Source organism: Rhododendron vialii, chromosome 4a (genome assembly GCF_030253575.1).
Source record: "Rhododendron vialii isolate Sample 1 chromosome 4a, ASM3025357v1".
NCBI lineage: Eukaryota > Viridiplantae > Streptophyta > Magnoliopsida > Ericales > Ericaceae > Rhododendron > Rhododendron vialii.
In genome coordinates this window covers 34,802,496-34,819,541 of record NC_080560.1, presented here as the reverse complement: position 1 = coordinate 34,819,541, position 17,046 = coordinate 34,802,496, and the positions used below count along the sequence as shown (strand labels likewise).

The following is a 17,046-nucleotide window of genomic DNA, read 5'->3' as shown; positions in this document are numbered from 1 at the left end:
TAATAATAATGGGTGTGGAAGAAGGAGGGGTTCATGGTGACTATACAGAAGATGGAACAATGGATCTCAAAGGGAACCCTGTTCGTAGATCCAAAAGAGGTGGATGGAAGCCAAGCTTGCTCATTTGTTGTTGGTACACACACTCTCTCTCTCTAGATATATATATATATATATACATATATATATATATATATATATATATATATATACGGTCATTTCTCCCATTTTCCGTTCGAATTTTGATGATCTGAGCCGCTCAATGTGTTTAGAACGTAATTTTAAGGGTACCCGCTAGAAATCGGCAAAAAAAATGACCGAGAAGGGCTTCATCCGAGCAGTTTTTGTTTGAAGCGTTAGATAAAAAACAAACAAAAACTGATGAAGCCCTTCCCGGTCATTTTTTTTGCTGATTTCTCGCGAGTACCTTTAAAATCACGTTTTGAATATACAGTCCACTTCCTTTTAAGACCACCTTAACTTAATAAAATGCGGACCTCCCTTTCCCAATATAATTTCGATGATCCTAGCTGTTTAATATATTCAAAACGTGATTTTAAAAGTACCCGGGAGAAATCAGCAAAAAAAATGACAAGGAAAAGCTTCATCTGAACAGTTTTTGTTTGTTTTTTATCTAACGGAAACAAAAGCTGCTCAGATGAAGTTCTTCCCAATCATTTTTTTTGCCGATTTATTGGGATACCTTTAAAATCACGTTCTGAACACATTAAGCGGCTCGGACCATCGAAATTTGAACGGAAAATGGGAGAAATGAGGAGGTCCTTATTCTCATTTTAAAATGAATCTCTCTCTCTCTCTCTCTCTCTCTCTCTCTCTCTTCATGAATCTAAGGCTTGTAGTCTTTTCTCCTTAATTACTTGAATGTTTCCGGTTTCTCTCTCTTTTGTTTTTTGAACGATGACAAAGAAATTTTATTAATCTTTTCCCTCCTCCTCTTTGATCAAGAGTGATTGTTCAGTGCTCCTATAGCACCGTCACATGGTGCTTCATGGGCCTCCTTCACCGCACACTTGGTGGCGGAGCCCACACCGATGCGTAGTGACATAAGACTGAAGTATCACGGGGCTCTAGGAGCAAGTAATAATTTTCCAACGTGAAACATGTTGAAAGTAGCTGGCACCTCCCTTTGATGATTTGAAAGATCTTTTTTAATTGTGACTAGCGATTTTTCCTTTTGCCTTGTGTTCTTATTTAGGCCTGTTTTGGCCAAATAATTCAAATGGATTACTTTTTTTTGTTTAAATTCAATTGTTCACATTTATTATTTTAAATGGTTTTCAGAAACACTCCTCCTAAATGCATTGGACTTGTTAGTATTATTTTCTGCCTTTTTGGTGAATTTTAAATTCCACACACTTTTCAGGTACGTATTTCTTCTATAAAAGGGTGTGGTTCAAAGACGCCAACTAGTAGGAATAACTTCAACTTCTCACACACAACATATTCTTATGATCTCCTTCTGTAGAGTCAATCCATATAGAGTTTTGCTTCCGCTTTAATTTAGCTTCCCGCAAGTGGAAGGCAAGAATGTTGGGCTCCCAGAATTAATCGAGGTGCGCGTAAGCTAGCCCGGACACCAAAGTTATAAAAACCAAAAGCATTTATACTAGCTAGTAGTTCTAATAATAATGGGTGTGGAAGAAGGAGGGGTTCATCATCATGATTATACAGAAGATGGAACAGTGGATCTCAAAGGGAACCCCGTCCGCAGATCCAAGAGAGGTGGATGGAAGGCTTGCTCCTTCGTTGTTGGTACTGACTACTGATCTCTCTCCCAGCTCCCCCTTTCCTTCTCCATGAATCTTGGAACTTCTAGTCTTACTTTGCTTCTTCTACCTTGGCGTGCTTTTTGCCTACTTTCTTCTGGTGGTTGGTGTCATCGTACCATCATGATATCTATATAAACTAGCTATGAGCTAGCTACCATCTCCGTTTGATGAGTTGAAAATCCCCATTAATTGTGACAATGAGTTTTCTTTTTCTTTTTAATCTTCTATGTATAAGTGAATATGATTTCCGGTTCTTGATTTTTTAAAAGCGTCACCTGAAGACAAGGGCAGAGAGACATTGGTACAAGTGGGGTCAACTGCCTTTCAACTTTCACCATGGATAGATACTAGTTTACACCCAAATAATACTTGGTTGACCCAACCTTGAAAATCTTATTTGCCCCAGACTATTCATTGGTTTGGTACTTAGAAAAACTTAGGGTGGCAAATAGGGAAACATCATTCACGTTAAACACGAAAGTGAGATCAGTAGGAAAGAAAGGAGATATTGGGGTTAATTATTATAATAGGAACTCTCTCCCTTCGGCCTTTGCTTTATTTTGGGTTATGGATTTTGTTGTTTTCTAGATTTTATGATTGTGCATGCGGACAGATATTTTTTGTAACAGTATAAATAAAGCTATATATCATACATCGTTTTCAAAATACAAAAAGTGGTCGGGGTCAATTATAAAGCGATGTTACATTTATTAAGGCTAGGTTTTCCCTATTTTCTAAACAGACTAAACGAGCTAAAGCCATTAAAATACCGATTTCATTTTTCCCACTTACATCAACTAAAACTCCATTCAATGAAAAAGTGTCTGAAGTACTTAAGTCTTTAAGCTACAGACACTTTTTGATTACCTCATTAACCTAATTGTTTCGTTGGATAAGTGAATCACAAATAGGTCGAAGTTTTGACCCCCACTAGTTAGAAATCCTGGCTCCACCCCTACCTGAAGATGATGATCAACTATAGGTATGCGAGGTGAGAGACCTGAAGACAGTGGCAGTGTTATAGAATACAAACCCATTAGAAACAGTTGTATATGAAATGAATTTTAACAAAACAGGAAATAAATACTAGAGTTCCTAACAGCAAGTTTTATTACAATAGACCGCGACGAGTTTTGTAGTTTTTAAATGGATTATATGATAGTTTTCCTGCCAATAATATGGAAAATAAACTCCTTGTGTCCCATACTGCTTGGAAAATATACTCATTATGTTGTTCGTTGTTGTCAAAGTTTGTCACTTTTCTCTTGCACATTTCTTCTTTCACGTGACAGCATGAATTGGCCCTTTCCAAATGACCCTTTTTATGTTCATATTATGCAGTCTATGAGATAGTTGAACGCATGGCCTTCTATGGTATCGCATCGAATTTGATCATATACTTGACTGGTAAGCTCCATCAGGGTACTGTGGCTGCATCCAACAATGTCACCAATTGGGTTGGCACCATTTGGATGACCCCAATCTTGGGGGCCTACGTGGCCGACGCTCACCTCGGTCGCTATTGGACGTTTGTGATCGCATCTGCAATTTATCTCTTGGTAAGTCTAATTCACCAAATTCTTGTCTTGTGTATGCATCCTCTCCTGGGATAGGGAAATACATCCTCTCCTGGGATTGGGATCGTCCATTCTTCTTATTGCTTATTTATTAAAAATAGCACCGAGAAATGAACCAACTTATTGTTTATTGCTAAATCACAGATTCTATGAGGGCAAGGTAAAATAAAAAAATAAAAAAGTAGAAAGAAAGCCCAATATGTATTTTGTTGGGCTCAGTAACCCTAAATAGCCCCAGCTTAGCCCGTTTTATCTTTCTTGAAAAAGTGGGCCTCTTGTTATTGTAGGGGATGTTACTGCTAACATTATCAGTATCACTTCCTGGGCTAAGACCGCCGCATTGCTCGGACCCCCCAAACTGCAAGAAGGCCTCAACGATCCAACTAGCCGTGTTTTACGGGGCCCTCTACACCCTAGCCATGGGGACTGGCGGAACGAAGCCCAACATTTCCACCATTGGCGCAGACCAATTCGATGACTTTGAGCCCAAAGAAAAAGCCCACAAGCTTTCCTTCTTCAACTGGTGGATGTTCAGCATCTACGTTGGGACACTCTCTGCTCAAACAATCCTTGTCTACATACAAGACAATGTAGGCTGGGCCCTGGGCTATGGGCTTCCAACGGCAGGCCTTGCCGTGTCTATTTTAATCTTTTTGGCTGGCTCGCCGCTTTACAGGCACAAGGCTCCCTCTGGGAGCCCATTTACAAGAATGGCTAGGGTCATAGTGGCTGCTCTAAGGAAGTGGAGGGTACCCATCCCAACTGACCCTAAAGAACTTTATGAACTTGATTTGGAAGAGTACAACAAGAATGGGAAGTTCAGGATTGATTCCACACCAACCCTCAGGTTTGGATTATTCCCCTATATATTGTGGTCTAACTTTTCTTTAGCTAATTAGTTAATTGTAGGGTCTAGGCGAATGGGGATAATCCATACGAAGTTTCTATTCACATTCGTATTACTCCTACTATCAAAGATTCCACTGCTAGCTCCACCACAATTGATAAATTTTACGTACAACTATTTTGTTTATAGATTGCTTGGCAAACAACTATGTCTAATTAGTGACAGAGCATTCTCTACCGATAAGAAGAAGAAAAAATAAGAAGAGAGAGAGGTTGGTGAAAGGGGGATTCAAAAAGGGGACATTAAGGACATTCATATGGGCATTTTGGGAAGGGAAGTCTTGTTGCAGAAGTTGTGTCCCTTTCTTGAATGTCTATTTTTGCAATGATCCTCTAATATCATGCAATTATTAATTTGTGCAGGTTCCTCAACAAAGCTTGTGTTGAAACAGGTCCTACTAGTACTCCATGGATGCTATGCTCAGTCACCCAAGTGGAAGAAACCAAACAAATGCTAAGAATGATTCCAATGCTGATGGCCACATTTGTTCCGAGCACAATGGCAGCACAAAGCGGGACTCTCTTTGTTAAGCAAGGTACAACCCTTCACAGACACATTGGAAGATTTGAAATCCCTCCAGCTACCTTGACCGGGGTCGAGACCATCTCCTTTCTTGTTTGTATTGTGATTTATGACCGAAATTTCGTGAAGATAATCAACAGATGGACAAAAAACCCTAGAGGTATTACCCTTCTTCAAAGACTGGGAATTGGATTAGTTCTTCATATCTTTATTATGATGATCGCATCCCTAATCGAGAGGTATAGACTTAGTGTGGCCAAAAATCATGGGATAGATGAAACTGGAGGACAAGTGCCCCTATCCATATTTATTTTGCTCCCTCAATATGTGCTCATGGGGATAGCTGACACGTTTATTTCAGTTCCAAAACTTGAATTTTTTTATGACCAGGCACCAGAAATCATGAAGAGTCTTGGGACATCCTACTCCATGACTAGCATAGGAGTCGGAAACTTCATTAGTAGCTTTCTTCTTTCCACGATTGCTCGTATTACTAAGGAGCATGGGCACCATGGGTGGATTCTCAATGACCTCAATGCCTCTCATATTGACTATTACTATGCGTTTCTTGCGTTACTCAGCTTCTTGAACTTAGGTTTCTTCTTAATCATGACAAAATTCTACGTATATAAGGCAGAAGTTTCAGATTCGATGGAAGTTCTCAAACAAGAATTGAAGGGATCAAGCTTGCCAAGCGAATAAGTAAAAATGGTTTTAGTCTATCGGTTGCTATGTGAATTGTTCTAGACTGGGTATGATGGTTGCTCAATACGCGTATTGTGTGTTGGAATTGCTACTTGTACTACAAATGTTCACACTTTCCAGAATCGAATAGAATGAACTATTGTCTTGTAAAATGCCCCAGATTGGGCGAATGTTTGTTGCTCCTTTGTCATAACTTGTCCTCTTCACAATTGAGCTATTACTTTCAACCCATAATCAATTAGTTTCTGCAATTGCCAACTCAACTGCTTCCTTGTGGTCATACCTGACAAATCCAAATCTCCAATCACCTTTGCCTTCAAAATCAGACACATTAATTGAAATCATGTTCTAATTGATTTGATCCATAAAATGCATGACTCAAATGTTTTGCAGCATTCTGTAAATGTGCTACACACATGATTCACATGAACGTTGATTTGTTTCAGGAAATACCTATTGTATTGCTTTGGTCACGGCAATAGATTGATCTCTAGGAATTGTGTCAATTTCTTTCTCCACGTTGCGGCAAGAAAAGTAGTACTCCCTCCGTCCCTTTTTAAGTGTCCTGCTTCGTAACTCCAACTTATTAAAAAGACATCATCAGTATACCTTTCACATCAACTTTTTCATTCACTTTCCCTATTTACCCATCATCATTACACTCTTACTGACTAACTTTTCAAAATGGAATTTACTTTTAGGAACAAAATAGACAATGCACTAACTTTTACCCACTAACTTTACAAAATAGACACTTATTAAGGGACAACCCAAAATAGAATACTGGACTCTAAATAAGAGACGGAGGGAGTATCAAAAAACCACTTAAAAGATTCTGTTGTCTCATCATAAAGTAATGCTCCACTACAATCATTCGTCGGGTAAGTTGTGTCAAATTAAAGCACACAACACATCCAAAGTGTCCATAATCAACTATTGAATATTGATCGTTAATCATCAGGAAAAATAAATAAATAAAATTTGTATAAGACCATCATTATCAAGTTGAGTTGAATAGAAGAAAGAAGGATCCTTTGATTTCATGTTTTGAAAGTACTCTAGCACGGCGCCAGCATCATTCGCTCCTTAATTTTCCTTCATGAACTTAGCATGTGCTTCATAGGTGAAACAGCAAAAGCATGATAAGTTCTGCAGTACTGAAGGAAACAACTTTGAATTTCCAGTTTGGTTGAAGTAAGGTTTCCAAAAGGGACGCGTTTTGTAATAGTAAAGAAACTAAACGTGAAGTGCTACTAATGTTTGAGGCAAACGGAATGAAAACATTAAGGAGGCCTTGATTATTGTGGAAAATGGATATGCTACCAATCCATCGTCATCGGCCTGCAGGAGTGCCTACAGTCTGCAGCATTGATGCGACATACTACATGCCCTTGTATAATTGTGATATTTTCGTTACAATATTGTACCGTAGAAAATAAATAGCGGGACATATAATGAAATACAAAACATGTAAACCCACACGATCAACATATTAATGTTTTAATCTTCTTCTGAAAAATCCTTTTCTAAGATGATGTCGACCCATTATTTTTTCCATTAAATCGCGCATGAAGTAGACTACTGTATCCGTCGTATTGAAGATATATTTGACCAGTACTGCCATACATGTAATGGTTCTTAACATTGTTGATTGAAAACTGACGAATAAAGTGAAAATCTAAAGTTACACTTACTAGAGTATGATTCATGTACGTGGATGATCAAATCCAGATTGAATCTAGCTGCCTTCCAAATTTTAAATTCTTGACAGTTTTATCTATCCATGGTTGTAAGAAGGCAAAATTAAGGACGTCGTAGCAGTCTATAAAAGGGTCTGGTCCGAGTAGGGTATACGAAAACTAACTTCTCCACTTCTCCTTAACTCCTGAAGTATAAGTTATACTAAAAATTAAGTACAAGCAATGACGATGGGTGTGGAAGAAGGAGGGGATCGTGATGACTATACAGAAGATGGAACTGTGGATCTGAAAGGGAACCCGGTCCGAAGATCCGAGACAGGTGGATGGAAGCTTGCTCCTTTGTTGTTGGTACTGACCTCTATCCCCCTCGTTCCTTCTCCATGAATCTTGGAAGGCTTCTAGTTCTACTTTTCTTTTGCATTTTCTCACAGTTTTAAAACCGTGGTCAACCTAGCCATATTCTATCGTTGCTTCGTATTTTTTTTATCACGTTTATAAACCATGGTTGAAAAATATTGGTGATCACGGTTTTGACCTGTGATTACAAACATCCAAAGCCGTGATTAAATAACAAAAGGAGTCATTGATATATGATAAAGATCTCGGGTTTTGCTTACCTCTTTTTGTTGAGTGTCATGAAATCTCTCGATACTATTGTCACCTCCCTTTGATGATTTTCAAATTCCTCTTCAGTTGTGGAATCCTTTTCTTTTGTTTCTTATCTATGCTATGATACGAACTCTAGTTCTCCATATGGACGATGTCGCCTAAAGAGCAATGGTCAACTGGTAGAGATCAAGAGATAGTGGCATTGCCAGGAGTATGCATAAGTGGAGCGATGTACTTACTACATATTTAATGAAACAACTTCGTGTACCAAGCAACAATAAGACAATCAAGGTCCACGAAAATAAAGACAAAACGTATAAATTTATTAGTGAAGTTATTACTAATACAACCTTTTTACAACAAACAAGGACCAGTTTTTATGTTTAATTTTAAAAGCATTGCATTGTGGTTTTATTGTCATAGATACGAAATATTAAGTGTCTAGTGAGATCACGTTATCGTTCATGAATTAATCACCAATTCTGTTTTGTCGCTGATTTTTCTTTCAACTGTTATTCGAAAATACCCTCCCAATAATAGGAGTTGCAACCGGGGAACTTAATTCCAAATCGGTCACCCAATGAACACTCTCTCTCTCTCTCTCTCTCTCTCTCTCTCTCTCTCTCTCTCTCTCTCTCACACACACACACACACACACACACATTCAAAACTCTTCTCCCTCTCTTTTCCCTACGAGCTAGTATTCTATCGCCGTCTCTTTACGTTATTTGCTCAGAAAAAAGAATATACACATGATTCCAAGTCTTCGTCACCAATCAAAAGTGGTCAATTGGATCGGAACATTTAAATAGCGCAAAAAAAATTCAAAAAAATTCAAGATACTATTTTGTTTGACTGAGAAAATGCATGCATGTTTTTGGTGAGAAATGATAATAAATAAATAAAAGGAAAAAAAAAAAGATCACCAAGGGAATCCAATGCTTGTTGTATAACCTCGTGTACATTATTTTCCTATTGTACTACATACTTTTCTTTGCCAAAAACTAATTCTCGTAAGATAAATAATGGGACTAGTATTATAACGCGTCATATGAATCAAAACATAATGGGCAACGCTAGAACCTTGAATTTTCTTTTGCCGATCAAAAAATAAATAAATAATCAGCAATGCTAGAATCACACTCACTTACACAAATGGGCTCTACACATGTTGGATTTGTGGTACTAGCATTTTAGAAATATAATAGGGGTTCCTCTCTAAATACATTCCAAAAACTGTCACCGGGTCGTAACAATTCTATATCAATATAAGACAGGTAATATAATAGGGGTTCCTCTCTAAATACATTCCAAAAACTGTCACCGGGTCGTAACGATTCTATATCAATATAAGACAGGTAATATAATAGAGGTTCCTCTCTAAATACATTCCAAAAACTGTCACCGGGTCGTACCGATTCTATATCAATATAAGACAGGTCTCGCCTATTATAATATTGTCCACTTTACCAGCCACGCCGAACGTGCGCGGTCGGACGGCACACGACTTAATTTCCTCTCCAAATTTTTTCTTAATTAATTGTCCCTTTACACAGTATCCTTGTGTGATTGCAATGTGCCCTTTCAACTAACTTCGCATTTTATGTTGAATTTTTGCAGTTTATGAGGCATTTGAACGCATGGCCTACTATGGGATCTCAGCTAATTTATTCTTGTACTTGACCAAAAAAATGTCACCAATTGGGTTGGCACCATTTGGATGACTCCAATCTTGGGTGCCTACGTGGCCGACGCTCTCCTCAGTCGATATTGGACGTTTATGATCGCGTCTGCAATTTATCTCGTGGTATGTCTAATGCATTGAATCCTAACCTTGTCTATGCAATATTTGATGCTAATAAAATGTTTAAAACCATATCAATTGATATCTAATTATTGTGATTTCGGGCAGGGTGATGCTCTCGACAAATTCTAAAATATTACCACTCACTTGTTCCAATGATCAAAATGGAACCCCAAAAAGCTATAAATGGGCCTATTTGGACAGTCCAGTCCAGTTAGAAAAAGCATTCCGTTATTAAAAATACATTTCATTACAATTATAAAATCAGCTTTCAAATTACTATATTGGTCTATACTTTATCAAGTGTACTCCACGTACACAACATTTCTTGTGCTAGAAATGGAAGGGCCGAGGGCGGATACGGTATTACCTCCGTTAGGAAATATTGTCTCAGCACACCACATGCACTACTAAATAACTGTAGGTGACCCCACTGCATCTATGTCAACACTGAAGCTAAAATCCAACCACGTGTGGGTGGTCTTAGGACTAGGGCTGTAAACAAGCCGCGCCGAGCTTTGTTGGTACGTTAAGACTTGAGCTGAGCTCAGTCATTTACTAAACAAGCATCTTTAATCGAGCCGAGCCTCCCTTAACGAGTCGAAAACTCGAGCACAAGCTCGACTCGTTTACTAAACAAGTCAAGCCGAGCGTTAATGAGCCAAGCTCGTAAGCTGCTGGGTTCATTTACAGTCCTTTGGAATATGTTTAGCCTCAACAAGGAGTTATATGACTCGAACCTGAATTTTGTCCAACCAAATTCTAAGTTTCCACCATTAAACCAACCCCTCTGAAAACCACGGAGACCAATAAAGCCAAGAGAAAATGAAATATAGAAAAGAGGCCCAATACCTATGTGGTTGGGCCAAGTATACCTTAATAACCCAAGTATACTTGGCCCATTTCATCTCAATTAAATGGTCCTACTTTTTATTCCAGGGGATGTCACTACTAACGCTATCAGTATCACTCCCTGGGTTAAAACCGCCATATTGCTCAAACCCTACAAACTGTAAAAAGGCCTCCGTAGTCCAACTAGCCGTGTTTTTTGTGGCCCTCCACACCCTAGCCATTAGAACTGGCGGAACCAAGCCCAACATCTCCACCATTGGTGCAGACCAATTCAATGAATTCGAGCCCAAAGAAAAAGCCCACAAGCTCTCCTTCTTCAACTGGTAGATGTTCAGCATCTTCTTTGGGACACTCTTTGCCACCACATTCCTCATCTACATACAAGAAAATGTGGGCTGGGCACTGGGCTATGGAATTCCAACCGCGGGCCTCACCCAGTCCATTTTGATCTTCTTGATTGGTGCTCCATTTTACAAGCACAAGGTTCCTTCTGGGAGTCCATTTACAAGAATGGCAAGGCTAATAGTGGCTGCTCTAAGAAAGCGGAGGGTACCCGTCCCTACTGACAATAAAGATATGGAAGAGTATGCCAAGAAATTTCGGATTGATTCCATGCCCACCCTCAGGTTTGTATTAAACCCTTGCATAAGTCTAGAACCACACCCAACTTACACACAAATCACACACACACATGTTTTGTGTACAGCTTCATTTTGCTATAGATACTTTTGGTTTTCTATCCTGTCATTGCAACTCCTCTTGAAGCCGCAACTTGTAGCAAAATAAGTGGGATGTCCTTCATTAGTTAATTTCAATCAAAATTACCCTCTCCTACTATCAAAAGTATCACTGCCAGCTACATCACTATTGATAGATTTTACGTGATTTTTTTTTTAGTCAATTATTTGGTTATAACTATTGGGCCATTGGCTATTAAGTAAAAGAGGATCCTCTGCCAATCACGAAAAATGTAGAGACCCATAATTATTTTCTTAAATTTTAAATGTTTAATATGTATTTGGATTATCAAAGTATGTATAACAATGTGGATATGAGTTGGGTCAATGTGAGATGACTTGGAAGTTGTGGGAGTTGGCGTGATACAATAGGAGTGAAAGGGTGAAAGTGTTATTTGTGCTATATAAGTCAAAAAAAAAAGGGGAGCAGGAGATTATTTTTTCTCTTTTCCTTTCCTTTCTTTTCTTCTTCTCCGGCGTCTCTCTCGGCTCTCACCTCTCTCACCTTCTCTCTTCGATTTCATCGATCACGAGTGAGACTTTTGAAAAATCCCAAGTACTAAAGTTGTTCTACGCGACGAGAGCTTCCTATCCATCGAAGAAAATTCACGATCGGAGCACTTCGAAGTTTCCTCCATGTTCGGGCTTGCTTCTAACCCTCGAGGTAGGGATCTCCTACCTTTCTTTACATGTTTAAGTGTTAGTTGGATGTACAAGAATCAAGTTTGATTATCTATTTTGAGTCTTGAATAAATCTTGAGCATGCTGAAAATTTCGTGGGTTTTGGTAATCTGTCTTTTGGGAGCCCTTCTGCTAGGAATCAATTTTTGGTATCTTCATAACAGTTAAAGTACGTTTCAATACGAAGATTTCGGTACCAAGATCATGCAAAACCGATAATCACACAATTAGTTATGAATTTTTGAATGCTGACTGTTTGCTGGATGTACGAATCTGTGCGAGGCTGTCTTCTTTTAAATTTCTGGGCATGATGAACACTTTGGGTGGCTTTGGGTCTTTTACAGGAGTTGCATATTTAAGTTAAGAAGAGATTGGTGTTGGAATCAAGTAATTTGGTCAAGTATACAATTTTTGGTGAATTTCTAAAGTAGGGTTGGTCGACTAGGGCGAAAATGGTTGCGAATCCGTATTTCTTTTGATTGTTGGGTTAATCTCCTCTTGTTTCTGAACCTGGGATTTTTACTGAGTGTAGGGCTTGTAGTGGTGCGACTTTTGGCGTTGGTTTCAATATTTTTGGGTTTAAGTTGGAAGAGTTATGATTTTTCAATCAATTTTACTTATTTCCGCGTAGAATCTGACAGCACAGGTAGACTTTGGTAAAATGGCCATAACTCCTAGCTCGGGACTTGAAATGACGCACCGTCTGTTTTGTTAGAAACTAGACACATAGGGTTTTCCAACGATACATCCCATGCATCATGGGTATGTCCGAGCGATAACAGATTTGCACCCAAAGTTGACCTAAATTCTGCCTTGCACCAGTTTTTACTGTTATGTTGAAGCTATAATCGCAAGGCCGTAGTTAGGTTACCCGAACTTTGTTTTTGATGTATGACCTATGGATTCAAAGAAGAAGAAGTCTACTTTTCAATTGTTTAAGTGTCGCCCTGGAATTCATGTTGTTTAATTGGGATATGAGAACTAGTGAGCATAAGGGTTAAAATGCTTGTAAACGATTGGAATAGAAAATGGATTAGATAGATGATACGATCGATGATAAATTCAGTTGTAGAATGTTTGACGCGATGTGTAAATTATTCGATGTCTTTCCATGAGATTGAGTCTCTGGGCTTGCAGGATACTTGCAGTGAGTTAAACAGGATTTGGTGAATCACTGGGCATGAGTGCATGGTTGTTAAGCATTGATGGGTACTACAAAGATGAGGATCGTTATAAGTATTTGCGAATTAGACTCTTCATGGAGATGTCACAAAGGGGGTCTATTAGGTGGTAATATGAGATGTGAAATAAATGGTTGATTTACAATGTGAAGGATGTGGGTTTTTGTGCTTTCTTTATTGAAATGATGAAGACAAGATTATTTACGTGTAACTAAATCTAAGTATTGGTATGAGAGATGTGTTTTGCTATGTGTGGGGATTAGAGAAACGGTGGATAAAGAGATTGCTTGTTAGTGAGAATATGTGACACTAATTGAACGATAATGAAAGCCACGGATCCACCGTAAGGTGTGATGCCGAACATGGGACGTACGGGAGTCCTAAAAGCCCGGAATTGATTCAAAGGATTTTAGTGGACGCACGGGAGTCCTAAAAGCCCGGAATTGATTCAAAAGATTTTAGTGGACGCACGGGGGTCCTAAAAGCCCGGAATTGATTCAAAGGATTTTAGTGGACGCACGAGAGTCCTAAAAGCCCGGAATTGATTCAAAGGATTTTAGTGGACGCACGAGGGTCCTAAAAGCCCGGAATTGAATCAAAAAGATTTTAGTGGACGCACGGGGGTCCTAAAAGCCCGGAATTGATTCAAAGGATTTTAGTGGACGCACGGGGGTCCTAAAAGCCCGGAATTGAATCAAAAGATTTTAGTGGACGGGGGTCCTAAAAGCCCGGAATTGATTCAAAAGATTTTAGTGGACGCACGGGGGTCCTAAAAGCCCGGAATTGATTCAAAGGATTTTAGTGGACGCACGGGGGTCCTAAAAGCCCGGAATTGAATCAAAAGGATTTTAGTGGACGCACGGGGGTTCTAAAAGCCCGGAATTGATTCAAAAGATTTTAGTGGACGCACGGGGGTCCTAAAAGCCCGGAATTGAACGAAAGGATTTTAGTGGACGCACGGGGGTCCCTTTTGCCCGGAAGTGCACAAGAAAGCCACGGATCTACCGAAAGGTGTGATGCCGAAATGAACATAGGACGTATGGGGTCCTTAATGCCCGGAAATAAAATCGAAATACGTGACATGGTGAAATGGAGAATCTTGTTATTATTTATTATCAAACTAAGGTTGAAAATGTCAGTTTGAGTTGGTAACTTGGAATGTCTAATGTGCCAATACATGTTTTCTTTTATTTTTCCCTTTAGACTGCCAAATCCTTGTGGCTTGTTCTCCTGATGTGTGATGGGCAGTTCTGTGTGAATGTATAAGTGGTGCCTCGTGGTGTGATGCATTGTGAGAGTTTCATGTATGGTATTTGCTTGTCAGACTTATGAGGGAAATCTTAATGTGGAGGAGTTTTGCTAGATGTTGAGATTTGAAGTTTGATTTGGGATTGACGGATGAGTTTCCTTGTTGTTGAGGTGCGGTATTGTTCGACTTGTCATTGCTTACCTTATGTTCTAGCTCTACATGCCTAGTGTGTATATTTTTGGTGAGAGGTTGGTTGGTTGTATGAGAAAAGGAAGTGAAAACATTTTGTTAAAGAACTCAGACTAATCTTTAGATCTTTGAAATGGAAAATGAAAAAGCAAGGATTGGGTTGGGTAATGCTGTAGCGGTAAGCTGAGATTTTTAAGAATATTGGTGTGTGTGTGGGTGAGAGTGTTGGTGTTTGAGAAATGGAGTTAAATATTTTCCAGCGTGAGTATGACATTTTGAGCTTCACTTTTGACAAAACACGTATGCTTTTGGAAAATGTTTTCCCTTGTGATCTGTCTTCACTTCTGCATGCAATTTAGGTATGGATATCTCTACGAGCTAGTGTAGCTCACCCTATCCTTTCAGGTACTCGCCATGGCACCTAGCTTGGATTGCATGGAGTGCACATTGAGACGTCTCTTGGGAGCTTCATTGGAATTATTAAGGAGTTGCTTATCATCTAGTCTAATTCATGCTGTGTACTTCACCTGCAATTGAATGTAGTAACTTTTGGTTTGAACGTATGTAAAGCTATGTGTAAATTCCTCTCCTTGATCATTATGGAACTCATTTAATTGTAAACGTTTGGGAGACTTTATGTAAAAAAAAAAAATTTAGAGAAGAAGGAGAGACTTTGATTCTTTAGTTGGTTTGGCATGACAGTTAAGGGTAAATATAGTTTGAGAGGAAGACTTTTGTTATGGAAAATATATTATTATTTTAGCTGAAAATCGAGGGCGTGACAAAAAAACATTCGTGAAAGAGGGATTGAAAAAGAACATTCATATATATAGTTAATCCTATCGTAAAAATTTGCAACCCTTAAACATTTATGTTCATTGCCAATGATCTTCTTATATATAGTATCGTGCATTTAATTGTGCAGCTTCCTCAACAAAGCTTGTGTCAAAACAGATTCTACTAGTCCATGGATGATATGCTCAGTCACCCAAGTGGAAAAAACCAAACAAATGCTAAGAATTATCCCAATACTGATGGCCACATTTGTTCCAAGCGCAATGGCAGCACAAAGCGCGACTCTCTTTGTTAAGCCAGGCACAACTCTTCAAAGACGAAAATTTGAAATTCCCCCAGCTAGCTTAATTGGGTTTGTGACCATTTCCATGCTTGTTTGTGTGGTGATATATGACAGATATTTCGTTAAGATAATGAAAAGATGGACCAAAAACCCTAGAGGTATCACTCTCATACAAAGAATGGGAGTTGGATTAGTTCTCCATATCTTTATCATGCTAATCACATCCCTGATCGAGAGTTATAGACTTAAAGTGGCAAGGATCATGGTTTAGTTGAGAGTGGCGGTCAAGTGCCCCTATCGGTATTCATTTTACTCCCTCAATGCTTATGGGGACAGCTGATGCATTTGTTGAGGTAGCAAAAATCGAATTTTTCTACGACCAGGCAACAGAAATGATGAAGAGTCTTGGGACATTCTATTCTACGACTAGCTTAGGAAGAGTCTTGGGACATTCTATTCTACGACTAGCTTAGGAGTCGGAAGCTTCATTAGTAGCTTTCTTCTTTCCACGGTTTCTCATATTACTGAGGAGCATGGGCACCAGGGCTGGATTCTCAATAACCTCAATGCCTCTCATCTCAACCTTTTCTTTTTTTTTTGGATAAGTAAATGATTATATATTAGCAACGAGGCATTAAGGGAATGCCGCCCATATACAAAAAGAGGACGAAGACAAAAAGGCCATATACACCACCGTGTGAATTGAAAGAACAAACCAATCTAAAAACTGATCAAGAGAAGGATTACACTCTCTTTTCTCCCAGCTATACAAGCTATTCACCAAAAAACTTTTAAGTCTAACCAACGAATTTTCAATTCCTTCAAAACATCTCAAATTTCTCTCTCGCCAGATAATCCACATCAAGCAAAGAGGAACCATGGCCCAAACATACTGTCTACTCTTCCTAACTTTGATGCCCCTCCATGCGATTAAGAGTTCCACTACATTCCTCGACATAGCCCATAGCAACCTAAACCATGACAACACCAAGCGCCAAAGCTCTCATGCCACCGCACAATGAATGAGGAGATGATCGACCGTCTCCGCATCCCTTTTGCACATACAACACCAATTAACAATGATTCTCCTCCTTTGAATCAAATTATCTAGAGTAAGAATCTTGCCTTAGGCCGCACACCACACAAAAAAAAACTCACTTTCAAAGGCACCCTAGTTTTCCAAATTGCTTTCCAAGGGAAAGAAGTATTTACCTAAATCACATAACGACTGATAAAATGATTTCACCTCAAACGATCCTGATTTAGTCAACTTCCATTGCATCTTGTCACCCCCCCCCAACCAATCTCCTATTCCACGAGTATTATACACTCTAGCAATCAAAGATAACAACTCCTCCTCCCAATCATGAATGTTCCTCCGTAATCGAATGTCCCAAACTGTAGCCCCGACACTAACTTGAAGATAATTAGAAACAGATGCCTCCCTTTCACAAGCCAAACTATAAAT

General features: G+C 39.0%; 1 protein-coding gene, 1 long non-coding RNA gene and 1 pseudogene across 3 annotated transcripts; all 3 read left to right on the top strand.

Annotated features, from left to right (window-relative positions):
- The first annotated feature begins 1,199 nt into the window (after positions 1 to 1,199).
- On the top strand, positions 1,200 to 5,765 carry LOC131324353 (protein NRT1/ PTR FAMILY 5.2-like). Of its 2 annotated transcripts, XM_058356299.1 has the most exons (4): positions 1,200 to 1,770; positions 3,129 to 3,346; positions 3,652 to 4,211; positions 4,634 to 5,764. In XM_058356299.1, the coding sequence occupies exons 1-4, from the start codon at positions 1,647 to 1,649 to the stop codon at positions 5,493 to 5,495; spliced, it is 1,764 nt and encodes a 587-aa protein (XP_058212282.1). In that variant the 5' UTR covers positions 1,200 to 1,646; the 3' UTR covers positions 5,496 to 5,764. The 2 variants fall into 2 exon arrangements, with proteins under 2 accessions (XP_058212282.1, XP_058212283.1); XM_058356300.1 differs by lacking the exon at positions 3,129 to 3,346 and having other exon boundaries at positions 1,655 to 1,770; positions 4,634 to 5,765.
- Positions 5,766 to 5,950: 185 nt separating this feature from the next.
- LOC131323937 (protein NRT1/ PTR FAMILY 5.3-like) lies at positions 5,951 to 11,249 on the top strand (annotated as a pseudogene).
- A 221-nt stretch (positions 11,250 to 11,470) lies between these two features.
- LOC131324355 (uncharacterized) lies at positions 11,471 to 15,161 on the top strand. Its single transcript, XR_009199311.1, has 2 exons — positions 11,471 to 11,864; positions 14,906 to 15,161. It is a non-coding gene; the product is annotated as an uncharacterized LOC131324355 (long non-coding RNA).
- The last annotated feature ends 1,885 nt before the right edge of the window (positions 15,162 to 17,046 follow it).

Bases quoted from the DNA above. Each gene is read 5' to 3' on its own strand.
- LOC131324353 (XM_058356299.1), top strand. From the start codon at position 1,647: ATGGGTGTGGAAGAAGGAGGGGTTCATCATCATGATTATACAGAAGAT. The intron at 1,771-3,128 runs GTACTGACTACT...CATATTATGCAG, and splicing joins GGCTTGCTCCTTCGTTGTTG to TCTATGAGATAGTTGAACGC. The intron at 3,347-3,651 runs GTAAGTCTAATT...TTGTTATTGTAG, and splicing joins CATCTGCAATTTATCTCTTG to GGGATGTTACTGCTAACATT.